This window comes from Oncorhynchus kisutch, linkage group LG5, assembly GCF_002021735.2.
Source record: "Oncorhynchus kisutch isolate 150728-3 linkage group LG5, Okis_V2, whole genome shotgun sequence".
Taxonomy (NCBI): domain Eukaryota; kingdom Metazoa; phylum Chordata; class Actinopteri; order Salmoniformes; family Salmonidae; genus Oncorhynchus; species Oncorhynchus kisutch.
The window spans coordinates 62,490,956-62,518,318 of NC_034178.2; the positions used below are offsets into that span (position 1 = coordinate 62,490,956).

Consider the following 27,363-nt stretch of genomic DNA (forward strand, 5'->3'; position numbering starts at 1 on the left):
AATGGTAAAATAAATATTATTGTGTTACTTTGAATAATTTTTAACTTTAGTTCATTTTCTTAACTCTTCTTGAACTGCCCTGTTGGTTAAGGGCTTGAATGTAGGCATTTCACGGTAAGGTTTACACTTGTATTCGGCGCATGTGACAAATAAAGTTTGATTAGATTAGATTTTATTTGTTGCCTACCTTTACCACCTGGGGGCGGCCCATCGGGAAGTCCAAGACCCAGTTGCACAGGGCAGGGTTCAGACCCAGGGCTACAAACTTAATGATGAGCTTGTAGGGTACTGTGGTGTTGAAGGCTGAGCTGTAGTCAATGAACAGCATTCTTACATAGGTATTCCTGTTGTTCAGATGGCATAGATACAGTGCGTTGGCGATTGCATCATCCATGGATATATGGATGGTATCCACATTGGATTGGATTGGATTGGATTGGTATCCACATTGCAGTAAGTCTAAGGTGTTGGGTAAGGTGGAGGTGATATGATCCTTAACTAGCCTCTCAAATCACTTCATGATGACAGAAGTGAGTGCTACTGGGCGATAGTCATTAAGTTCAATTACCCTTGCTTTCTTGGGTACAGGAACAATGGTGGACATCTTGAAGCTAATGGGAATAGCGGACTGGGATAGGGAGAGATTAAATATGTCCGTAAACACTCCAACCAGCTGGTCTGCACATGCTTAAAGAACGCTGCTAGCGATGCCGTCTGGGCCGGCAGCCTTGCGAGGATTAACACGCTTAAATGCCTCGGGAGCTGCCTCGGGAGTGTTGTTGGCGATATGTTCTCCTCAAAGTGGGCGAAGAAGGTGTATAGCTTGTCCGGGAGCAAGACATCGGTGTCCGCGACGTGGCTGACATTTCTCCTTTGCCAATGTAATCCATCCACCTGAGAAGTATGGCATATCAAGAAGCTGGTTAAACAGCAAGATTATTACACAGGTACACCGTGTGCTGGGTACAATTAAAGGCAACTCTTAAATGTGCAGTTTTGTCACGCAATGCCAAAGATGTCTACATTTTGAAAGAGCACACAATTGGTATGCTGACTGCATTAATGTCCACCAGAGCTCTTGCCAGAGAATTGAATGTTAATTTCTCTACCTTCAAAGTCGTTTTAGAGTATTTGACAGTACGTGCAACCAGCCTCACAACCGCAGACCACGTGTAACCTTGCCAGCCCTGGACATACACATACGGCTTCTCACCTGTGGGATCATCTGAGTTTAGCCACCCGGACAACTGATGAAACTGAGGAGTATTTCTGTCTCTAATAAGTCCTTTTTGGGGAAAAACGTATTTTGATTGGCTGGGACTGGCTCCCAAGTGAGTGGGCCTATGCCCTTCCAGGCCCAGCCATGGCTGCACCCCTGCCCTGTCATGTGAAATCCATAGATTAGGGCCTAATTAATGTATTTCCATTGACTGATTTCCTTATATGAACTGGAACTCAGAAAAATTGTTGAAATTGCTGCATGTTGAGTTTAGATTTTTGTTCAGTATATTTCCTAGAAGTAAATTGTATTTTGACATTGATGTACATTTTATTCCTGACATGATGACTAAATTATGTGTCTTCCCCATTCCCTATTGTCACACAAATGTATGCAGGAAATTGTGCAACTATTGTATAGGACGAGGTCGCTACAAGGTCAATAGAGTGTATGTGGGTGTTTCTGTGTGAGTGCGTGCGTGCTTGCTCATGCATGTGAGCACGCGCACGTGGGCGTTCGACGGAAGAAAACCAACACGCCCCGATTACTTCCCAGCGCAGGTTATGCATTATACCGTCAGCTTCCGCAAAATTGTGAAAGAGTCGACTACCAATGGATTTTGGTGACGCGCATGACCACTACAAATATCAACTTTCGTTCACAGTCAGAGTAGCTGCGCAGAGTAGAGAATACTTTCAACAGCCTAATACAGACTATTACCCAGCAGTACGTCAACGCGATAATGGCTCACGGTAAGAATTTAATAACTGTTTGAAATGGGTTTTTTTTGCAATGTTTTATTGAATGTGTTGTATCTCTGTAAATCTTCTCTCTAGTACGTGCATAGCATTATTGAACATTTGAACATAACTGTGAATTACATTTGAGAGTTTCATCATCAGTATAACAACTAATGCATTTTTTTTTTCAATATCAACGATAAACTTGCATCATGGTCTACAAAGTAGACAGTGGCAGATAATTTAAAATAGCTTATCATGTTATGTTATTGCTTCCTAAAATAAATACTACCTTGCAGGACTGAGCCATATGCCAGAATATGTATCTAAATATTTGAAGCATTTAGAGGATTTCAATATTACCTTAAAAGGCTGGTGAACAATTGATTTGTTTAGAAAAAATTCTCAAAACTAAAGAGCAAAGTAAAACCTGATCCATCCCTTCACTATGGACCAGGGTTTTCCAAAATGGTCCTCGGGACACCCTGGGTGCACGTTTTGGTTTTTGACTCAGCACTACACAGACAGAGTTTTGGATACCCTACTATGGACAAATAATGGCAAATAACTTACCGGTAGCTGGTTTCTTTTACGCCTGCTACATTAGGTTGATGACCTTATCCAGTGGTGTCAATCACAATTTGCCTGAGGGCCACATGTGCACAATTTTTTTTATATATTTCCTCGCCATCAAAATTTACCCAAAATTGTTATTTTCCATTATTTTTGAAAATGTGTTTTCTCCCTGGCTGTCTAACTGTCATTGAGGTGATTATCAGGGAGCTGGACACAGGCAAGAAACTGTATGAATGTAGTTCCATGATTTTTTTTCTACACAGTTTCAATTTGGTTTTAGTTATTTTAAGGTATATTGAGGGTTTTTTTATCCCTCAAAAAAAGAATACAAAAATAAATATACTACATAGCCAAAAGTATGTGGACACCTGCTTGTCGAACATTTCATTCCAAAGTCATGGGCATTCATATGGAGTTGTCCGCCACCCCACCCCCCCCTTTGCTGCTATAATAACCTCCAATCTTCTGTGAAGGCTTTCCACTAGACGTTGGAACAGATCATTTGGCCCAAGTCAAACCTTTTTAACCTTTTGAGAGGGCAGAGGTGCTGTCGCACCTTCTTCACAACTGTGTGTATGTGTGAACCATTTGAAGTCCTTAGTGATTTGGACACAGAGGATCTTGAAGCTCCACTGCATCCCTGTCGATGTGGATGGGGGCAATCAGTTCCTTGGTCTTACTGACGTTGAAAGAGAGGTTGTTGTTCCGGCACCACACTGCCAGGTCATGGACCTCTTCCCTTTAGGCTGTCTCATTGTCGCCGGTGATCAAGCCTACCACCGTCTTGTCGTCAGCAAACTTGATGATAGTGTTTGAGTCATGCGTGGCTACGTAGTCGTGGGTGAACAGGGAGCACAAGATGAGACTAAGCACACACCCCTGTGGGGTCCCCATGTTGAGGGTCAGTGTGGCGGAGGTGATGTTGCTTACCCTCACCACCTGGGGTCGACCTTAAGAAAGTCTATGATCCAGGTGCAGAGGGAGGTGTTCAGTCCCAGAGTTCTCAGCTTGGTGAAAAGTTTAGAGCGGACAATGGTGTTGAACGCTGAGCTGTAGTCAATGAACAACATTCTGACAACTGCACCAACCAAAACTGTCATCCAACATCTAAAAGCTGGATGGGGTGAGAACTTCTTTTCACATTGCCAATGCTGAAACCATAACCACTAAATGGTTACAACTTAACTTAACATGCTGTCTATAGGCCATTGGGGTTGATGTCTTAACAGAACCAAATGTAATTTCTATATATATAAAGGCAGCCTTTTATTTTTCTGGCTCAATTTTCTGGCTCACTGATGACACAAGTGTTGTCTCCCAGCTTGTCAGCAAACCATAAGCTTTAGCCTAGTTGTATGCATCTGAGGAATGTGTTTCAGAGGGAGTTAAGTGTTGCTAAGGGAACTTTGGGCTTTTAATAGCAGACAGCAGCTGTAACTGCAACCAGAAACTGTGGCTAACTTAATTTGTTCTTGGAATGATTTTGCGAAGCCCCTATGAACCCTTTCAAACCTTTTACACCTTGCACACACACACACACACACAAACACACACACACAAGCATGCAGACACATACAGACAACACTGAGAAGCACGCACACACATACAGACAGAGAAAGAGATGTTTTGTTTTTGTTTAGTTTATTATCTATTTCACTTGCTTTGGCAATGTAAACATGTGTTTCCCATGCCAATAAAGCCCCTTAAATTGAATTGAATTGAGAGAGAGAGAGAGCTCTTGCCGCTTCATTCGTGACTAGGCTGGATAGGTTGCTGTTAATAGCTTAGAGAACGTATCTATTTTTCCTGGGATTTACTGTACCTGCTTCTGTGCGTTTTTCCCTTACTAGGATCTTTCATTGCCCCAACCTTATTGGGTTTATTCTGGCCCAGTAATTCTGCTTGGCCTATAACAGGACACTTGTGGTGTTGTTCAAGTTTAGTAGACTGGAAGCAAAACAAGGGAGTGTAAGTCTAGAGTGATGGCATGGTGGAGATGGTGACCTCATGGTAGTAGCCTGCTCAATGGAAGACACCCCCCCTACACACATAGCTCACTTTGCTCTCTGTCCGTAAATTTATTTTTGCACTATTCATGTTTGTGACAGACTGTAATACATTTCTGTCTTCCCAGTGCAATAGAACAAAGAAAAACAACAATAACTACACCTTAATTACAGAAACCGTTCCGTTTAAATTCCGACTGCACATTATCTTACATCGGCTTTCATTCCGCAATGCGAGAGTGTCTAATAAAAATACATTTTATTTGATACCAACTGTGTAGTTCAAGAATGAAACGCAGCAATAACTACACTTTACCATTACATTGATTGAACCTGCGCTGTTTGGACTGTGTTGTCGAAAACAACATTTTTGTTGTTTATCTGCTATCAATCTGCCTAATGGTCTCCAGATTCTAGGTTTGTAGTCCTGTTGCCTCTAGCTGTGGAAAAGCACAAGTTCCCAGGCGCTTTATGACTGAGTAAAATAGGCTTATTGACAACTTAATTTCTCTTTAGGATGAAAGAGCTGGACTGGAGACTTAAGTTTGTCTCCTTTGAAAGACCACTTTTCTTCAACTACAAGGTGTAAAACACATGGTTGGTCAAATGTAGAAGATACACTATCCAGATGTTCCTACGGAAATGGATTTGTGATACATGTAGTCAGGGTTGGGTAGGTTACTTTTTAAATGTAATATGTTACAGTTACTAGTTACCTGTTAAATTATAATCAGTAATGTAACTTTTGGATTACCCAAACTCAGTAACATAACAAATTTAAACACCTTTTTTCAATTCTGATTGGAATGTAATTGAGAAAACAGAACTGTGGCATAATGTATTTTTTCACTCGCAAACATTTCTCTCGCAAACACATTATGAAATTAAAGTAATCCATTAAATACAAATCTAGTTTTTAAACAGTATATGTAATCAGAGTTTTGTTGTTATAGTAACTGATTAGTTGTTTTTTTGTAATCAGATTGCATGTAAGTGATTACATGTAATCAGGTACTCCCCAACCCTGCATGTAGTTCAAAGTAGCACTCTAACATTATTCAAGAAGTAGTACACTGGAAATAGGGTATATAAGCACCCTAGGGCAAGCAACCTTTTAAAGCTTGAGCAATATTCCTTTGATTGCGTAATATGGCAATCAGAGGTAACATAATTACATATAAGCCATTTGATGTTAAATTCTTTCTGAAATATATGTCATTTTGTCCTATAAGAAATTGGGATAAGTGAGTGTTGACAATGCAGCTCTAAAGTGATTGGTGAAACAAGATGGTGTACTACATCTTGAATAATGTTAGAGTGCTACTTTTAACAACAACCAGTCATGTCTTAAAGAAGCAGGATGACTGTAAATAGGAAATCAGAGGGTGGGATCTTATTCACACACCGAGCCCTGGGGACAAGGAGGTGTACAGTATTTGCTTGCACATCCACTGCTCATTCATGTTTTCTTGTTTTCTCTCTTGTGAAATACTTCCCTTTCTTTTTTTAATGAATCAATGAAAGAGTTCAAGTCTGTGTCTCAATGGATTGGTGTAGTATTTACCCACTAGTGGTACTTGAGTAAATATAGTTCCCAAGATAGTTATTTGCTAAGCAGCATTTCCTGTCTGAAGGATTCCTATGATTTTTACGGCAATACAAGTCTTTCTGTTACACAACAGGTAAGATTTTTTTCTCTTTCCACTCAACAACAGGAAGTGAACTCTTATGGTAAGTTTAAATAACAATGAATGTCCTTGGATTCATGCCTGCTGCCAGAGATAAGATGGCAGAAGGTCTGAAAATGTCTGGAAACAATTTGCAGCAGTCCTTTAACCATTTGTCTAAGGCCTATGTACCACAAGTTAATTCGACACCCTTAATGATTTAGCCATGCATACGTTTTATTCTATAGGCTATACACTTATTGATATTATTAAGTATACCATAGCTTATGTAAATTTTCTTTCAAACTAAAACCGCTAAAGCAGTCATTTTGACAGCTCATGTATAAGAAAAATTTAAAGTCATGCCCCCCTCCGTCCTTGACACTTGGCGCTTATAATGATGTTTAGGCTTTACTGATGTTTTCATAATTTGACCGCACGTCTTGCGTCTTTGTGGTTGGGGTATTTTATTTATTTTGTTGTTATAAAAATAAACTGTTGCCGTGTTCCAACATATATGCTTTTAGTTTCATAGTTGTAATAAAGGCATTCCCCAAACAAAATTGATTGAACATATGAAATGTTGTAAGGTACTGGGTGTCGTGAGTGGGAAGTCAGGCGCAGGAAAACAGAGAGTTCAATATAGTGCTCTTTTAATGCACGCACGGTGAACCACGGCCACCCCACTAAACACTGGGTGCTCAAAACAAAATGCCCCGGACACGGGGAACGAAAACAGTCCAGCACTATACACGAACATACACCAACACGTTCGTCTGTATCAAACACCAGGGTTACAATGATCAATCCCGCACAAAGAAGCGGGCGGGCCGGCTGACTAATAAAGCCCAACTAATACAACCAACTCAAAACAGGTGTAATCAATAAACACATAAGAAGGGGAAGAAAAGAATCAGTGGCAGCTAGTAGGCCGGCGACGATGACCGCCGAGCGCCACCCGAACGGGAAGGGGAGCCACCTTCGGTCGGACTCGTGACAAATGTTGTGTTTTTTGTGTGTTTATGTTTTTACATACAGTATATCCTATAGTAAAATAAACTCATGGAAATGCTATGGTGTTCAAATTTAAAAAAAAAAATATTCCAATTTTACCTACGACCTTCATAAACACAACCAAATTATTGTTTTTGCAATAGCATATATGAAATGTTCTCCATTACACTGTTAGAATGTTGGAGTCAGAATGAGGCCCAGTGGTTCTAACAGACATTTAGAAGACACTCTTTCTGTAAAAGCACATAGTCAAAGAGCTGGACAGCTAGCATAAAAACAAGCAACTCTCTCTTCAGAGGTCAGTAGAATACTTCATTGTAGTGCTAAGAATAGAATTAAGTACCAGAATTGAAATGCAACAATACAATGTAAAGCAACTATTATAGACATTTCCAGAGTAGTAGTGCCATTGGTGGTGAGAGGAAGGTGTGGTCTACTTGGAAGGAACCAGCGTTGAGAGTTGGGGAGACAGTTTGAAGAGGAAGGTCATCAGTCTATCTAAAAACAGGTATAGACACAATTGTCTTAAAAGCAATGGGGGAGTTTGGTCCACCACTGAGGCACCATGAATAGAATTAAGTACCAGAATTGAAATGCAACAATACAATGTAAAGCAACTATTATAGACATTTCCAGAGTAGTAGTGCCATTGGTGGTGAGAGGAAGGTGTGGTCTACTTGGAAGGAACCAGCGTTGAGAGTTGGGGAGACAGTTTGAAGAGGAAGGTCATCAGTCTATCTAAAAACAGGTATAGACACAATTGTCTTAAAAGCAATGGGGGAGTTTGGTCCACCACTGAGGCACCATGAAAGAGAAGACAATCAATCGATAAAATAATATTTGTATAGCACTTTTGACGAACACATTTGTCAGAAAGTGTTAAGCCTTATTATACTGAAGACTGGACTGACACCCCCAAAGAGCAAACAGAGGAACTGTGGAGCAGGATTGTATTCCCTTGTAACTGGCTGGGTAGATGGTCAATCCTGAGGTAATTCTACTCACTGTTTCCTTTCTCTCTCTCATCAATCTCCCAGCACTGGACATTGCCCGATGGGACCTGGAGTGTGAGTTCAACAACACAGACCACCGCACGGAGCTCAACGGGGTGGAGCGCCTCATCGTGAGAAGGGGCCAGTCGTTCACCATCAACCTGCACCTCCGCTCGGGCGTCTACCAGCCTGGTGGCAGCGCCCTCGACCTCACCGTAGAGACAGGTACTGTGTTATCCCTGGGTTGTCGACTAATCAATTCCATGTGACAAGCACTAGATCAATGTTGTTGAATTTTTATTAAATCCTAAAGGTTAATCTTTATTAAAACATAAGATCATTTCAGTATTTCCCTTAGATATTTCCAAAAGCATGACACAAAGGGTCCCAAAACAAACATCTACGGTTCCTGACAACAGAAACTGAAGCCTGGGCAGGGTGAGTAATGGTAAACGAGGCAGGGTAGAGTGTCAGCTAGCTAACTGTTCTGTAAGAGTCAATAGTCTTCTCACTGATATTTGGAGCAGGATCAAACAGTTTCCCTATCCTCTAAACAACATTAGACCTCAGCATTAGCTTTTTGTATTGCTATCTCCCTATCACTGGAGAAAATAAACAAGTTCCCTGTGCCAATAGAAACACACAATTAGGCGTTGCCATGGTACTTTTAACATTTCCTAACAGACACGACCCAGTAAAATAATGCTTTCCATTCTCTACTCAAAATCGAAACAGAAACCCAGTTCCAAAATCTTTGCCATGAGCTCCAGTGACTTACTTCAATTCTTCCTTGATTGAATGAAGACAGTCTATTGGGCTGTGACCGATAAATCTCAAGTCTAAATCTTAACTTCCCTGCAAGTTTGAAAATACCTCATGCATGTGCTGCTGCATAGTGTGTAACACTATAACAACATAATCTATGCTATATTTTGCTATTGTTTTAACCCCTTAAAGTCTAAGGCCTTTTTTCACTACCTGTACATTTTTGGCTTCTACAAGCATTTCTGTAATAGGAAACATCCACTTGTATTCACTGGAGCTATCCAATAAGTCGATTTTGGAACTGGCTTGCTGTTTAGATTTTGACCAGAGACCCAGTCTGTAATACCTACATGTTTCAAGCAGACAACCATTTTCCCTGTGCCCAAGGACGCCAATGTAACCTGTAGCACTCACATCTGTAGCCATGAAATGCTTTGAAAGGCTGATCATGGCTCACATCAACACCATCATCCCAGACACCCTGGACCCACTCCAATTCATATACCGTCCCAACAGATCCATAGATGACGCAATCTCTATTGCACCCCACACTGTCCTCTCCCACCTGGACAAGAGGAACACCTATGTGAGAATGCTGTTCCTCAACTACAGCTCAGTGCTCAACACCATAATGCCCTCCAAGCGCATCACTAAGCTGAACACCTCCCACTGCAACTGGATTCTGGACTTACTGACGGGCTGCCTCGAGGTGGTGAGGATAGGCAACAACACATCCACCACGCTAACCCTCAACACGGGGGCCCCTCAGGGGTGTAGTGGAGCAGGTCAAGACCTTCAAGTTCCTCTGTGTCCACATCACTAAGTAATTAACATGGACCAAACACACCAACACAGGCATAAAGAAGGCACGACAACGCCTCTTCCTCCTCAGAAGGCCGAAAAGATTTGGCATGGGCCCTCAGATCCTCAAAGTTCTACAACTGCACCATTGAGAGCATCTTGACTGGCTGCATCCATGCTCGGTATGGCAACTGCTTGGCATCCAACCACAAGGCGATACACAGGGTAGTGTGTACGGCCCATTACATCACTGGGGCTGAGCTCCCTGCCATCCAGGACCTCTATACCAGACGGTGTCAGAGGAAGGTCATGAAAATTGTCAAAGACTCCAGACACCCTATAGACTGTTGTCTCTGCTACCGCACAGCAAGCAGTACCGATGCACCAAGCCTGGAACTAACAAGACCCCGAACAGCTTTTACCCCCAAGCAATAAGACTGCAAAATAGTTACATGGAATATCTGTATTGGCACTTTTTGCACTGACTATGTTGACTCATCACATGCGCCAGTGTTTCCTAACTCCGGTTCTCCAACAGCCCAAACACACCTCATTCAACTCATCGAGGGCTTGATGATTAGTTTGCAAGTTTAATCAAGTGTGCTTGTCCAGGGTTACAACAAAAATGTGTACTGTTGGGGTGTACTGTTGGGGTGTACTGTTGGGGTGTACTGGAGGACCTGGGTTGGGAACCACTGACATACGCTGCTGCTGCGGTTTGTTAAAAATCCTGATGCCTAGGCACTTTACCCCTACCTATATGTACATTCAGTGCATTCGGAAAGTATTCAGACCCCTTCCCCTTTTCCACATTTTGTTATGTTACATCCTTTTTCTAAAATGTATTACATTGTCATTCTAAACACAATACCCTATAATGACAAAGCAAAAACAGTTTTTATTTTTTATTTCAATTGGGCCAATTTATATATATATATATAAATGAAATATCACATTTACATAAGTATTCAGACCATTTACTCAGTACTTTGTTGAAGCACCTTTGGCAGCGATTACAGACTCAAATCTTCTTGGGTATGACGCTACAAGGTTGGCACACTTGTATTTGGGATAGGTATTATGGCAACGCCTACTTGAGTGTTTCTATTGGCATTGGGAACTTGTTTATTTTCCCCAATGGTCATTGTGATCTACAAAATGATAAGGAGTAAGAAAAGCTAATGGGTGAGGTCGAATGTTGTTTCAAGGAAAGGGAAACCGTTTAAGCATGTTCAAATTTTCAGTGATAACGCTATTGACTCTTACAGAATAGTTAGCTGACACTCTACCCTGTCTCCTTTACCATTACTCACCCTGCCCAGGCTTTGGGCTTTGGTTCTGTTGTCAGGAACCATAGATGTTGTGTTGGGGACACTTTCTGTCCCGCCTTTGGAAATATCTAGGGGAAAACACTGAAATGATCAGATGTTTTAATCAAGATGAATGTGTCAGATGTAAATAACAGTCATAAGAGGGGTGGAGTGGCCATTGTACAGACCACAGCAGTTTCTACAGTATCACCAGTTTGAGAACAGGAAGAGGATCACTCCACAGGAAAGCATGTGTCCTATCAAAGATAAGGCTATCACAGTGAAAGTTCAACTATTTTTTCATGGGCTGTAATATAAACGTTAATACACAGAACAGCCAAGGAAGAAATCTAAGTTGTTTCAGCTTGCTGCAGAAAGCAAAGGGGTTAAAAGGGGTGGTTATTTGGCCTTATGCCCAGTCTGAACACAATGGAATTTCAGTTCAGGCAGTTTATTTTAACGGAGGTCACTTGAAGGAAGCTGAGTTTCCATCGTCTTTGATCCCTGTGGAATTGCCCACCATTTTCCAATGTTCTCGCTGAAGGGTTTGGGAATAGTATGTCAATTGTACAGTCTGAATTATGAAAACGTTTCATGTGTGACCTGAAAGCAGCTGTGTGCTTCATATTTTTCATAATACAGTAAAGAACGTAATTCTTATAAAGGACAGCAACTTCTGTCAAGGTCATGACTTTTGTCAAGGCCTATTTAAAACCCCACTTTAGACTATTGAGATCCATGACAAAGAATGACAGAATAGCTATGGCCAATATTACTTTCCCTCCAATGGTAAAATAAGTAGGTAAGCTCTAGTGTTTTGGCATTGAAGTCCTTTACATCATCCCTAGTCAAGTGTTCCATCTTTAACCATTTCTCTTCTTCATGTCCTCTACTAGGTCCCCAGCCCTCTGACCAGTATGGTACACAGGCCTCCTTTGGGTTGACAGACCAAATCGATACCTCCCGCTGGAGCGCCGCCATCACCAGTCCCCCCGGGAACATGGTATCCCTGTCCATCTGTTCCCCCCCGGACGCGCCCATCGGACGCTGGCGCCTGACTCTGGGTCAGGGGGGCAGGGTGGACTTTGTGCTGCTCTATAACCCCTGGTGCACCGGTAGGTAAACATTCCATACATCATTCTGTCTGCGAGTATAGTAGGGGCTATGCATAGTTGAGTGGAATGCCTTAAGAGTAATTCACAGACGCAGAGACAAGACATAGCTATGCGGAATGTGTTGACAGTTGGAAAAATTGCTTGAGCCGTGCTGAGAATTCGAAAAGTAGGAGAGCCAAAAGTCCAATATTTTAGAACATGTATGCGTACATGTTTTGGACTCTGATAGGCGCTTTAGACGTCTCTGTTACAAAGACAGCCAGCATGACCAATGGAGGGATGCAGGCTTACAGGAAGGATCCTATAGTGGGGAGAACAGGATGGCATGGATGGATGGTAGTTTTGGAGAGAATATGATGATCATGCAATGGAGAATGGGATGGATAAGTATATTCCAGTATCTCTAAATGTTTAGCCCTATCATGTGCTGTATTTACAATACATCTTACCTTAGACATTTTGTTACCTTAGACATTTTGTTACCTTAGACTTCAAAGTAAATAGACAGCAGATAGTCTCATTAAAGATGTACTCTCAAACGTTTGTATCATTTCAGCCAGTAGATTTGAAAGTGGTGCTCACGAGCCAAAAGTGGTCCCCATTTTTTGTGTACTAATTCATCCAATTGCTTACTACATCCACTCCGTATGATATGTAACATCCTGAAAAAACAATACGTTTAATTTTTGGGCAATTCGTATTATTCGTATTATATGTTACAAATCCAAATGAATTTGTTGTACTGTGGTAGAAAAACAACAAAGAAAGAACAAAACAACTAACTGTAACTAACTCAAAACAATATCCCATAAAACCTGAAACAAATGGGAGGGTAGGGGGGTGATTAGTGTCGGTGGCGGCTCTGTTGCAGGTCGTAGCCCCCACTCAGCTTGCGGATGCACCATCTTTGGTGGCGGCTCTGGTGCGGGCCGAAGAACCATCTCATCCCGTGGATCGCATGAAGCTCTGGACTGGGGACCGTCGCCTGAATCTCTGGACTGGGGACCGTCGCCTGAAGCTCTGGACTGGGGACCGTCGCCTGAAGCTCTGGACTGGGGACCGTCGCCTGAAGCTCTGGACTGGGGATCGTCGCCTGAAGCTCTGGACTGGGGATCGTCGCCTGAATCTCTGGACTGGGGACCGTCGCCTGAAGCTCTGGACCGTCGCCTGAAGCTCTGGACTGGGGATCGTCGCCTGAAGCTCTGGACTGGGGACCATCGCCTGAAGCTCTGGACTGGGGACCGTCACCTGAAGCTCTGGACTGGGGACCGTCGCCTGAAGCTCTGGACTGGGGACCGTCGCCTGAAGCTCTGGACTGGGGAAGCACACTGGAGGCCTGATGCGTGTGGCCGGCACAGGTGGCACCGGACTGGTGACACGCACCTCAGGGCGAGTGCGAGGAGCAGGCAAAGGACGTACCTGACTGGGAAGGCGCACTTGAGGTAGAGTGCGAGGTGCAGGCACAGGACGTTCCGGACTGGGAAGGCGCACTTGAGGGAGAGTGCGAGGAGCAGGCACAGGACATACCGGACTGGGGACACGCACTTCAGGGAGAACAATATCCCATAAAACACAAGTGGAAAAAATGCTACTTAAATATGATCCCCAATTAGAGACAACGATAGCCAGCTGCCTCTAATTGGGAATCATACCAAACACAAACATAGAAAAACTCAACTAGAACCGCACATAGAAAATAATAACTAGAAAACCCCCCAGTCACACCCTGACCTACTATACCATAGAAAAACAAAGGCTCTCTATGGTCAGGGTGTGACAGTTTCATAGAAAGTTATATTGAAAAGAAATTGTAATTTAATAAGCCCAATGCATTTTGAAATACTGTTGCCTACTGCAAGCAGATAATGAGGCACCCTTTATTCCATTCAGCCTTTTGAGACCTTGTCTTTTTCTATGGAGGACGATACTTTATCCCTGTATTATTTACATCTCTCGTCAACAGGTGATGTGGTGTACATGGACAGTGAGGAGAAACTGAGGGAGTACATCTTGGCTCAAGATGGTATCATCTACCGAGGCGGCTGGAAATACCCCATCCCTACACCTTGGAACTATGGCCAGGTACCAACAACAGCACAGCTCTGATCGTTGTATAAACAACCAGAATTTGGCGGTGGCAGTGATAAAGGCTTGGCTTTTGAATTTGGCTTACGCTTACCCTGATAAGGGAGAAATAGCCATTCATCAAGAGATGTATGTTGAACTGCTTTCCATTGTAACTACTATACTGTGCACTTTCAAAGGTGAGATCATGCTGCCGCATAGTACTGTATATTTAGAGATGTAGGATCTTAATTTGATCACCTTGTTGCAGGAGAACTTTCCTGCAATGCAGAACATTACAAACATGTAGTGTATTTGAGGTTTAAAAGGCTTCTGAAGTTTATAATTTCCATTTTATTCTTATGAAAGAAATGATCAACACCTACAAAAATGTCAAATAATTATAATCCACATAATAATTCACATTTCCTGTTGCTGCAGGATTATTTTCCTTCTGTAGGAAACCGGCTCAAATTAAGATCCTAAATTTGCATGAGTGGCCTGACAAGTTTGATAAAGTGAGAAGATAAATTATGGTTAAGAAGAACTTGTGATGAGTGAACTTGTCACGTCCTGACCTTAGTTCCTTTTGTATGTTTCTATTTTAGGTTGGTCAGGGCGTGAGTTGGGGTGGGCATTCAATGTTTTTGTTCTATGTTTGGTATGTTTGTCAATCGTTGTCTCTGATTGAGAACCATACTTAGGTAGCCTGTTTTCCCACTCTTGTTTTGGGTGATTATTTTCTGTTTAGTGTATGTCACCTTGCAGAACTGGTTTGTTTCTTCCATTCACTTCGTTATTTTGTTTTGTGTATTCAGTTAATAAATTAACATGGACACCTACCTCGCTGCGCATTGGTCCGATATTTCATACTCGTCGTCAGATGACGAAGAGATCTGTTACATAACTGTTGACTGATAAAATCCAATTGAGGCTATTTTCTTTCCACATCAAGATGCTTCCATTGGTTCAATCTGTGTATAATTGACAGATCATGATAATCCTACTGAGATGGTGAGACCAAGGTTCAATTGTTGATACAACTCATTATCTAATTGGTGTGTGTCATAGTTGCATATTGTGCACACTGTTTATGCATATGACTGGCGTTCAGCTTTACTAAACGTTTGCACATGATATTTTCAGGAGAGAATCAAAGACGAGAAGCAAACTTCTAATCCTTTGATCTTTATTCGATCTTTTGCTCACCTTTGCATGCTTAGTTCCCTTTTGAAAATAAGTAGCAGGTTGATTTGACCTTGTGTGGTTTTCTCTGTGTGATGTAGTTTGAGGATGGGATCCTGAATGCCTGTCTGAGAATCCTGGATATGAACCCGAAGTGCCTGCGTAACCCTGGGAAAGACGCTTCAGGGAGGAGAAACCCAATCTATGTGTCCAGAGTTCTCAGTGCCATGGTGAGATCACATCAATCGGTTTCGCATCCTGTCATTCACTGCATTACACACTGCAGTTCATACAGTAGAATATAATATAAAATATACACTTGAACATATAGTAGATGGCAAATAGCAAGTCTCAATATAACAACAAAGCTGAATGTGAAATGAAGAGCCTGACCATTGTTGTCCATGTCCCTCAGGTGAACTGCAATGACGACAAGGGAGTCTTGCAGGGCAGGTGGACTGATGACTATGACGGCGGGGTGAGCCCTCTGTCATGGAAGGGTAGTGTGGAGATCCTCCGGAACTGGGACACAAATGCCTGTCAGCCTGTGCGCTTTGGCCAATGCTGGGTGTTTGCAGCAGTGGCCTGCTCAGGTTAGAAATGAATGCATAGACATTAAGACTGAGTTTTTTACACACTGTATCGTTATATTATGTAAGAGACATTCTGTCCCCTTTTTGTATTGCACAAGACACCTTTAGTAACACATTCATCACTAAGATAAGGGCTCTGGGACTAAACACCTCCCTCTGCAACTGGATCCTGTACTTCCTGACGGGCCACCCCCAGGTGGTAAGAGTAGGCAACAACACGTCTGCCACACTGATCCTTAACACTTGGCCCCCTCAGGTGTGTACTTAGTCCCCTCCTGTATTCTCTGTTCACCCACAACTGTGTGGCCAAACACGAATCCCAAAACCATCATTAAGTTTGCTGACGACACAACAGTGGTAGGCCTGATCACCAACAACGATGAGACATCCTATAGAGAGGAGGTCAGCGAACTGGCAGTGTGGTGCCAGGACAACAACCTCTCCCTCAGTGTGAGCAAGACAAAGAAGCTGATCGTGGCCTACAGGAAAAGGCGGGCTGAACAGGCCCCCATTAACATCGACGGGGCTGTAGTGAAGCGGGTTGAGAGTTTCAAGATCCTTGGTGTCCACATCACCAATGAACTACCATGGTCCAAACATACCAAGATAGTTGTGAAGAGGGCACAACAAAACCTTTTCCCCCTCAGGAGACTGAAAGGATTTGGCTTGGGCTCCGAGATACTCAAAAGGTTGTAAAGCTGCACCATCGAGAGCATCCTGACCGGTTGCATCACCGCCTGGTATGGCAACTGCTCGGCATCTGACCGTAAGGCGCTACAGAGGGTATTGCGAACAGCACAGTACATCACTGGGGCCAAGCTTCCTGCCATCCAGGACCTTTATAAATTAATAGGTGGTGTCTATTAATAGGCGAAAGCCCATATAATTGTCAGAGACTTCAGTCACCCAAGTTATGGACTGTTTTCCCTGCTATCGCACGGCAAGTGGGACCGGACCGCCAAGTCTAGGACCAAAAGGCTCCTCAACACCTTCTACCCCCAAGCCATAAGACTGTTGAACAATTCATAAAAATCGGCATCGGATAATTTCCATTGATTATCCCCCCCCTGTACAATGCTGCTACTCGCTGTTTGTTTGTTACCTATGCATAGTCACTTTGCCCCCACCTACATGTACAGATTACCTCAACTAGCCTGTACCCCCGCACACTGACTCTGTACCGATTGCCCCCTGTATATAGCATTGTTATTCTTATTGTTACTTTTTATTATTGATTTTTATTTTTGCCTCCTTGGTAAATATTTTATTATTCTTGAACTGCGCTGTTGGTTAAGGGCTAAGGGCTTGTAAGTAAGCATTTCACAGTAAAGTCTACACTTGTTATATTCGGCGCATGTGGCAAATAAAGTTTGATTTGTTTTGATTCTATGAATAGGGGGGCAGGTAGCCTAGCAGTTAAGAGCCTTGGGCCAGTAACCAAAAGGTTGCTGGTTCGATCCCCAAGCCAACTAGGTGTCCCCTTGAGCAACTTTACCCAAATTGTTTCTGTACATCACTGGATGAGTGTCTGCTAAATTACCTAACTGTAAAATATTTATAATGCCATATGTTAGACCTGTAGTAGAATAGTTGATGAGTAGTATTGGCTAACTGTACATGATTTATGTGCCCTCTCAGTTTCACGAGCCCTGGGCATTCCTTGTCGACTGGTCACCAACTACAATTCAGCCCACGACACCAACAGTAACCTGGTGATAGAGCGCTACGTGGATGAGAACGGACAACTTGTTCAGAAGTCCAGAGACATGATATGGTGAGACCTCAGGAGGACTATGAAATTGGTGGATTTCCACTCAGACAAATTCAATACAGAGCTAGCCATGTATTTGTTCATGCTTTTTGCCAACAATCTGGAAATAGTCAAGGCATTCCGGAGGTTGGGTATATGAGCAAATGTCCTTCTCTTGTAGCAGACCGTCTGGAAATGGTTAAGGGGTTACTATGGTTGTATGTCTTTGTAGGAACTACCACTGCTGGGTCGAGAACTGGATGACCAGACCTGACCTCAAACCAGGTTTTGACGGCTGGCAGGTCATGGACCCCACACCACAGGAGAAGAGTGAAGGTGAGGCCTAGATGGTATTGACAATAACCCCAACTACAATAATCTCAACTACAATAATCTCAACTACAATAACCCCAACTACAATAACCCCAACTACAATAACCCCAACTACAATAATCCCAACAATTTCAGAATAGCCCATAAAATGGCATGACCCCAATTCATACAGTATGTGTGTTGATTCCAGAAAACTCCTGAATTGCTCGGATTTTACTAGAAGTGATAAGGATATGGCTTCAGATATGTCATAAAAACATGTAATTTTCAGTTCGCTCACAGATTGTCCTTCTTTCAGGGGTTTACTGCTGTGGCCCTATCCCACTGAAAGCCATCAAGGAGGGCGAGCTCACCGATAAATATGATGCCCCATTTGTGTTTGCGGAGGTCAATGCTGACGTGCACACCTTTATGAAGCGCAAAGATGGCAGCACGAAGAAGATCATCAGCTCCGTCCATGTGGGGCTGAAGATCAGCACTAAGAGTGTGGGCAGTGATAGGAGAGAGGACATCACACACCTGTACAAGTACCCTGAGGGTAGGGAGATTCACTATGACACCACTGTAACATGCCACCAGGACACACCAATGTCACATTACACCACAATATGCCACCAAGAGAGCAGATAGGAAAGTCACATTCTTTCTTAAGTATTTGAAGTAGTCTGTTCATTATATGTATAATAGATAAAGTATGCAGTTTCAAAATAAGAAATATATGGTGAAGTTCACTAAAGACTACTTTGGAAACGAGGTCTTATTCTTCCCTAAATGTGTCAGCATGTATCAGAGTTCATTTACAGTATATGAAAGCATGTATAACTTTTGCTTTCTGTGGCCCCAGGTTCTGACGAGGAAAGGGAGGCCTTTACAAAAGCCAACCACCAGAACAAACTACTGCAGCAGCAAGACAATGCTGGCCTGCTTATCGTCATCAAGGTTTCCACGGAGATGAGAAAGGGCTGTGACTTTGACGTGTTTGCCGTGATTACAAACAACACGCCCAATGAGAAGAAGTGCCGTCTGGTGTTCGGCTCCAGAGCTGTGTCCTACAACGGTATTCTGGGAGAGAACTGTGGGTTCAAAGACCTGCTCAATGTACAGTTGGCACCTGGAGAAGGTCAGTTGGCTTTGTACAATGGAAAGTATTGTGTATATATACACTGCCTTCTGAAAGTATTCAGACCCCTTGACTTTTTCCACATTTTGTTAGTTTACAGCCTTATTCTAAAATTGATTACATAGTTTTCCCCCCTCATCAATCTACACACAATACCCCATAATGACAAAGCAAAAACAGGTTTTTAGAAATGTTGGCTAATTAGAAAACATAAACATCACATTTACACAAGTATTCAGACCCTTTACTCAGTATTTTGCTGAAGCACCTTTGGCAGTGATTACAGCTTAGAGTCTTCTTGGGTATGACCCTACAAGCTTGGCACACCTGTATTTGGGGAGTTTCTCCCATTCTTCTCTGCAGATCCACTCAAACTCAGGTTGGATGGGGAGCGTTGCTGCACAGCTATTTTCAGGTCTCTCCAGAGATGTTCAATCGGGTTCAAGTCCGGGATTTGGCTGGGCCACTCAAGGACATTCAGAGACTTGTCCCGAAGCCACTCGTGCATTGTCTTGGCTGTGTGCTTAGGGTTGTTGTCCTGTTGGAAAGTGAACCTTTGCCCCAGTCTGAGGTCTAAAGCGCTCTGGATTAGGTTTTCATGAAGGATATATCTATACTTTGCTCCGTTAATCTTTACTTCTATCCTGACTAGTCTCCCAGGCCCTGCCGCTGAAAAACACAGCATGATGCTGTCACCACCATGCTTCACCGTGAGGATGGTGCCAGGTTTCCTCCAGATGTGACGCTTGGCATTCAGGCCAAAGTGTTCAATCTTGGTTTTATCAGACCGGAGAATCTTGTTTCTCATGGTCTTAGAGTCTTTAGATTCATTTTTGGAAACTCCAAGCGCACTGTCATGCTCCTTTTACTCAGGAGTGGCGTCCGTCTGGCCACTCTATCATAAAGGCCTGATTGGTGGAGTGCTGCAGAGATGGTTGTCCTTCTGGCAGATTTTCCCATCTCCACAGAGGAACTCTAGAACTCTAGTCAGAGTGACCATCGGGTTCTTGGTCACCTCCCTGACCAAGGCCCTTCTCCCCCAATTGCTCAGTTTGGTCGGGCGGCCAGCTCTAGGAAGAGTCTTGGTGGTTCCAAACTTGTTCCATTTAAGAATGATGGAGGCCACTGTGTTCTTGGGGACCTTCAATGCTGCAGAAATGTTTTGGTACCCTTCCCCAGATCTGTGCCTCGACACAATCCTGTCTCAGAGCTCTACGGACAATTTCTATAGCCATTCTGACATGCACTGTCAGCTGTGGGACCTCATATAGACAGGTATGTGCCTTTCCAAATCATGTCCAATCAATTGAATTTACCACAGGTGGCCTCCAGTCAAGTTGTGGAAACATCTCATAGATGATCAATGGAAACAGGATGCACCTGAGCTCAATTTTGAGTCTCATAGCAAAAGGTCTGAATACTTTTGTAAATACATTTTTGTTTTTAATAACATTTGCAAAAAATTCTAAACCTGTTTTCGCTTCGTCATTATGGGGTATTGTGTGTAGATTGATAAGGAAATTGTTTTATTTAATCCATTTGAGAATAAGGTTGTAATGTAACAAAATGTGTAAAAAGTCAAGGGGTCTGAATACTTTCCAAAGGCACTGTATATGTGAGAGGGATATACTGTAGTTCATTTAGAGTTTAAGACCGTGTATGGAGTTCTTTTCATGTTGTTTCATGTCTAATGCTAATTCGTGAATGTGTGTCTGTGTGCATTGAAATCATACTGTCCAGTGTTCTATGTATCTGCTTATGTCAACGTGTCAACATCCTGAGGAATTGGATGGTGTCTCACTTTCTCTGCTTTATGTCTCGCTCCAGAAAAGCGGGTTGCTCTAAGGATGAACTACTCCAAGTATGCAGAGAATCTCACTGAGGACAACCTGATCCGTCTGGCGGCTCTGCTCCTAGACTACGGTACCCAAGAGGCTTACCTCGCTGTGAGGAACGTCGTACTGGTTAACCCTGAGATCAAAGTCAGGGTATGCCCACTACTCTCACTACTTTAACACTTTACAAAACACAAGAATACAGTGATTAACATGAGTAATAAGAATACTTATTGCAGCAACCTCAGTGGAGTACTCTGACTAGGGAATCAAAAACGTTCAAGCATTTGGTCCCAAGCCAAGGACGCTAACCACAGCTCCAAGAGAACTAAGTTGCTTGGAAGTACTCATGCCAGGACAGTTCACAATGTGAAAGAACGGTGCCAGCTGGCATTGCAAGCTTGAGTGTGATTATCAGAGATATCAAATTAAAATCCTACATCTGTAGCTAAAGACATCCATAGATAGTCAAGATATTTATCTAAACTTTCATAAAAAATAATCAACTGTCTTATGTCAACATGTGTCAACATCTGATAAATAGTTTGAAAGAACTGTTCCAGCTGGCATTGCAAGCTTGAGTGTGATTATCAGAGATATCAAATTAAAATCCTACATCTGTAGCTAAAGACATCCATAGATAGTCAAGATATTTATCTAAACTTTCATAAAAAAAGTATCAACTGTCTTATGTCAACATCTGATAAATTGTTTGAAAGAACCGTTCCAGCTGGCATTGCAAGCTTGAGTGTGATTATCAGAGAGCGTTCTCCATGTTCGCCTAGCCGATGAAATGCAATATGTCAAAGCATTAAGAGAATTTATGTTCCCTGATATATAGATCCTTGGGGAACCCAAAGAGAACCGTAAGCTGGCGGCTGAGATCACCCTGCAGAACCCTCTCCCAGTACCGCTGCAGAACTGCTGCTTCACCGTGGAGGGGTCCAATCTCACTGGAGGACAGGTCGTCACTGAGAGGTAGGAGGGAACCATGACAGGGTGACGTTTATTTCCAAACGGGACTGTTTACAGATCAAGTGCATTGACCGCTAAAAGTAACAACAGGAGTGTAAATAGGACCTATTAGTGAGGATCAAAGCAACAATTACATGTAATGTTTGTCAGGGATGTCTAAAAGGATATGTATAATTCATAGACAAATAATCAATCATGTTTTAGTCACCAAGTGGTGCATGTCCATGCCTTGGTGGAGTTCATGACAAAGGAAATTTATGTTTTGTAGCAGACTCACAATAGTGCTTACATGTCAAAGGCAGACTAAAAAAGTCTTACTAGTGTTAAGTGGGATACTGAATTCCCAGCCGTGTACAATTCAAGCACACTTAAACTATCCAAGAGTTTTGCCAAGACCACAATTTCATGAATCTTCTCAAAAAATGTTTTGGATTTGGAAATTAACACTTTCACATCAAAGACTAGGAAGTTCGCTGGACGGAAGCTGACTGTTTTACCAGGTCGTGAATGTTTGCCTGGATTTATTCAGTATTTATAATATTAATTTGACTGTGAGTATCGTTTTGTCAGAGTTGGTTTTCCAAGCATTCAGATGGTATAAGGGCACAAGGCGAGACCCAGATGCAGACACGGGAGGCAGATGGCTTGAGTCTTTGATATTTATTATAATCCAAAAGGGTAGGCAAGAGAATGGTCGTGGACAGGCAAAAGGTCAAAACCAGTTCAGAGTCCAGGAGGTACAGAATGGCAGACAGGCTCATGGTCAAGGCAGCCAGAATGGTCAGGCAGGTGGGTACAGAGTCCAGAAACAGGCCAGGGTCAAAACCAGGACGACTAGCAAAAAGAGAATAGAAAAAGCAGGCGCACGGGAAAAACACGCTGGTTGGCTTGAACATAATGGCACAGAGAGACAGGAAACACAGGGATAAATACACCGGGGAAAATAAGCAACACCTGGAGGGGGTGGAGACAATCACAAGGACAGGTGAAACAGATCAGGGTGTGACAGATGATTGTGATGAGTTGTGGGTTTGGTTGGCATGTGACTCCTAGATGTTTGGCTCGATGTGGTGTTAAACAATCGAGACGAGAATATGAATGGATTTGTTCATAAAAACAGTTTTGAATGAGTTTGTCGAGCTTCTAAAACATAATTAAATATCCTATACTATAATATGGTTATTTAGCACATGCTTTAATCCAAAGTGTTTTCTAGTTCAGACATATATCTATGTAGAGAACTATGGCTGATGCAATACATACACAGTCCTTGCTGGTCAGCTCAGCAAAATCATTACAATCACACTATCACACTAGGATCTAAATTTGAGCCAGTTTACTACAGAGGGAAAATAATCCTGCACCAACAGGAAATGTGAATTATTATGTGGATTATAATTCATGGATATTTTTTGTAGGGGTTGATCCATTTTGCATTAGGGCAAATCAAGTCAGAAATGACAAAATGGACATTACAAACTTTATAAGCCTTTTTAAAACTAAAATACACTACAGGTTTGCATTTCAAGGCTCAGAAACAAAAGAGTGATCAAATGAAGATCCTACATCTGTAGCTAAAGACATCCATAGATAGCCAAGTTATTTAACTAAACTTTCATGAAAAATAATCAACTGTCTAAATATGTATGCTGGGAATGTAGTGTGATAGTGTTACAGTAAATGTAGATAGAGTAACTTCTAAATATTTACCCTTCTTAGACTTAACTCCACGGTGGAACCTGGGCAGGATGCCAAGGTCAAAATCTACTTCACGCCCACCCACTCGGGCCTAAGGAAACTGGTGGTCGACTTCGATAGCAATAAGTTGTGTCACGTCAAGGGCTACAGGAACGTCATCATCGGAAAATAGAGGACCCACCCTGAGCCTACACTCCAGAAAACCTGATGAGAAAGAAGCCTTGTTACGAAATCTTTGCAAAGCAACATATTGCTGTTCTCATAGATATATCTCACTTATCACCTATAGTTTTATGCATTTATACATTTTATAGGATGTATAAATATTTTGCATGGAAAGCTTTGAGTTGTAATACTTTCACATTTTTGCATATTGTTGTCAACAAATTTATATTGTAAATGTACAATATAGTGCTACAGACCTTTTTAATAAATACATGGAAAATAACATATTTCTATTTTTCGGGCTCTCTTTTTTTGTCAAGAAAATCCACAATTTGTTGGGATTAGAAATCTGTTCAAGTAAAGCTTAATAATGTAAGATTTGTGTTATGGTTATTGATACAGTAAGTGGCCTAGGTTCTAAATACTGTACAATGCATACATTTTCCATTAGGGCAAATCAAGTCTGACATTTATAGTGGAAACTACACATTTTAAAAGCCGAATTAAATCTTGAATACACTATCAATTAGCATTTTCTAATGTGCAGGAAAATTATCAGTAACAAAAGAGTGATCATGTAAGACACTACATCTGTATGAAATGGCGTCATGGTTACTATTTGTATACTTAGTTTGCGGTAACTGCAATCATTAATTAACAGCTATTGGATTATACTATATACAAATACATTTAGATACCCATAAAAGGTATTTGATATGCCCCATTTATTATTTAGACAGACACAACTTTACAGAAGTTGCCAGCTCTAAGTTGCCCGCCAGCTCTAAGCCTGTGTCAACAATTGTGCGAGGAGAAAAGTATTAAGCAACATGACCAAATAGGACTGATAAGTAATCTTTTGGCAAATACTTCGCAATTTCCTTGAGGACAAAACGTTCACCTCCATCTTCTTGCCAGCTCTGAAATAGGAAGACAGTGTTCTGTATTAAGGAGGTAAATAGTTGGCAGTAGCTAGAGATACAAATTGGAACTTCCAAGATGCGAACACATTGCAGCGTAAAGAGTAAAAACAAAGAGATTGCCAACACCCTTTATCTGGAAAATAGTCAAGTCTATCATGAATGGACAAGCCACAGGTACATCTTATCCAGCTTGCACATTTGGTTCCTTGGAAGTTGTGGGAACATATGTTTTTGGTTTCACATTCATTGTGGGAACGAAGCCATGTGTTTCCGAACCGGTAAAACGTAACATTTTTTAAATGTTCTGAGAACAGAAGTAAAAATGTTGCCTGTTCTGGGAATGTTTATTTGTAGGTTTCAGGGAGGTTCTGAATTGTTTTACTCTGTTTTACTCTCGTTCCTTGAAAGTTTGCCTGGGAGGATTTATTAACACTCTGAAAAGGATTTTTGAATAACTTCTTAAAACTTTCACTGAATGTTTCAATAAGACTTTTCATAGCACTGCTGACTTATTTGGGGTTAACTTTTTTGAACTCCAAGCACAGATTCCAAGATGGTGTAGCAGTCGGACGTGTGTTTTGTCTTGTCCCGTCCTGTCCTGTCCCGTGTAAATATTGTTTTTCCTTGGGTTTGTTCGTATATATTTTAATATCACTTTCCCTCTACGGACTGAATATACTCTCCTGCAACCCGTCTCACCCATTGTGGTATGGATCTTCTATTTTTATAAGAACCCGAACCCCCATCAAAAGCTACCAGCTAGTAGTCAGTAAGCCACTGCTAGCGGTCATCAGCTACCTTTAGCCCGGACAACTCTCGCCAGTCTGCACAGCGCGACTCAAACCAGAGCAAATCTGACATATTGTTCTCCATATCTCCGGATTCCTAACGCAAGCTCTGAACCTTTTTTCACCTGGAACATCACAGCTAGCTAGCCCATCTGCTCGGCCCATCTCCCGGCTAGCCGAAGAGGTCCATCTGCCAGTCCTTGGGCTACAATACCTATTTTGCCAATTGGCCTGGACCCCCGCCGACCCATCACGACTGGACTAACGACGTAATTCGCCCAAGGAGGTTTCTCAACTGGCTCCTTCGTTGCGACGTCCCCTGAATGCCCATCGGCTATCCTGCTAGCAGCAGCCCGAAATCTGCTCCTTTTACTCTCTGTTCTGAACGTACTAGACGACCAGTTCTTTTAGCCTTTAGCCGTACCCTTATGCTACTCCTCTGTTCCTCTGGTGATGTGGAGGTTAATCCAGGCCCTGCAGTGCCCAGCTCCACTCCCATTCCACCGGCGCTCTCATTTGTTGACTTCTGTAACCGTAAGAGCCTTGGTTTCATGCATGTTAACATTGGAATCCTCCTCCCTAAGTGTGTTTTATTCACTGCCCTAGCACACTCTGCCAACCCGGATGTCCTAGCCGTGTCTGAATCCTGGCTTAGGAAGACCATCAAACACCCTGAAAATTCCATCCATAACTATAACATTTTCCGACAAGATAGAACTGCCAAAGGGGGCGGAGTTGATATCAACTTAAAAATCCACCTCTCCAGAAACAAGTCTCTTACTGTTGCCGCATGCTATAGACCACCTTCTGCCCCAAGCTGTGCCCTGGACACCATATGCGAATTGATTTCCCCCCATCTATCTTCAGAGCTCGTGCTGTTAGGTGACCTAAACTGGGACATGCTTAACACCCCGGCCATCCTACAATCTAAGCTTGATGCTCTCAATCTCACACATATTATCAATGAACCCACCAGGTACAACCCCAAATCCGTAAACACGGGCACCCTCATAGATATCATCCTAACCTGCCCTCCAAATAGACCTCTGCTGTCTTCAACCAGGATCTCAGCGATCACTGCCTCACTGCCTGCGTGCGTAATGGGTCTGCGGTCAAGTGACCACCCCTTATCACTGCAGGCCTTTCTAGTCAACCTGGCCCGGGTATCCTGGAAGGATATTGACCTCATTCCGTCAGTAAAGTATGCCTGGTTATTCTATAAAAGAGCTTTCCTCACCATCTTAAATAAGCAAAAAATGTAGAACCAGGAACAAATATGGCCCTTGGTTCACTCCAGACCTGACTGCCCTTGACCAGCACAAAAACAATCTGTGGCGTACTGCATTAGCATCGAATAGCCCCCGTGATATAAAACTTTTCAGGGAAGTTAGTAACCAATATACACAGGCAGTTAGGAAAGCAAAGGCTAGCTTTTTCAAACAGAAATTTGCATCCTATAGCACTAACTCCAAAAAGTTCTGGGACACTGTAAAGTCCATGGAGAATAACAGCACCTCCTTCCAGCTGCCCACTGCACTGAGACTAGGAAACACTGTCACCACCGATAAATCCGCGATAATTGAGAATTTCAATAAACCTGGCTACCCCTACTCCGGTCAACAGCCCTGCACCCCTCACTACAACTTGCCAAAGCCTCCCTTTTTCTCCTTCTCCCAAATCCAGATGGCTGATGTTCTGAAAGAGCTGCAAAATCTGGACCCCTACAAAT

At 42.5% G+C, this 27,363-nt stretch overlaps 1 protein-coding gene across 2 annotated transcripts; it reads left to right on the plus strand.

The window, feature by feature from the left end:
* The first annotated feature begins 1,776 nt into the window (after nt 1-1,776).
* LOC109891386 (protein-glutamine gamma-glutamyltransferase 2) lies at nt 1,777-24,210 on the plus strand. Of its 2 annotated transcripts, none has more exons than XM_020483875.2 (13): nt 1,777-1,971; nt 8,260-8,439; nt 11,987-12,205; nt 14,169-14,287; nt 15,556-15,684; nt 15,870-16,047; nt 17,686-17,821; nt 18,030-18,133; nt 18,429-18,668; nt 18,975-19,250; nt 21,078-21,238; nt 21,927-22,063; nt 23,780-24,210. In XM_020483875.2, exons 1-13 carry the CDS (start codon nt 1,962-1,964, stop codon nt 23,928-23,930), a joined length of 2,040 nt encoding a protein of 679 aa, XP_020339464.1. In that variant the 5' UTR covers nt 1,777-1,961; the 3' UTR covers nt 23,931-24,210. The 2 variants fall into 2 exon arrangements, with proteins under 2 accessions (XP_020339464.1, XP_031681487.1); XM_031825627.1 differs by lacking the exon at nt 1,777-1,971 and adding an exon at nt 6,091-6,223.
* The last annotated feature ends 3,153 nt before the right edge of the window (nt 24,211-27,363 follow it).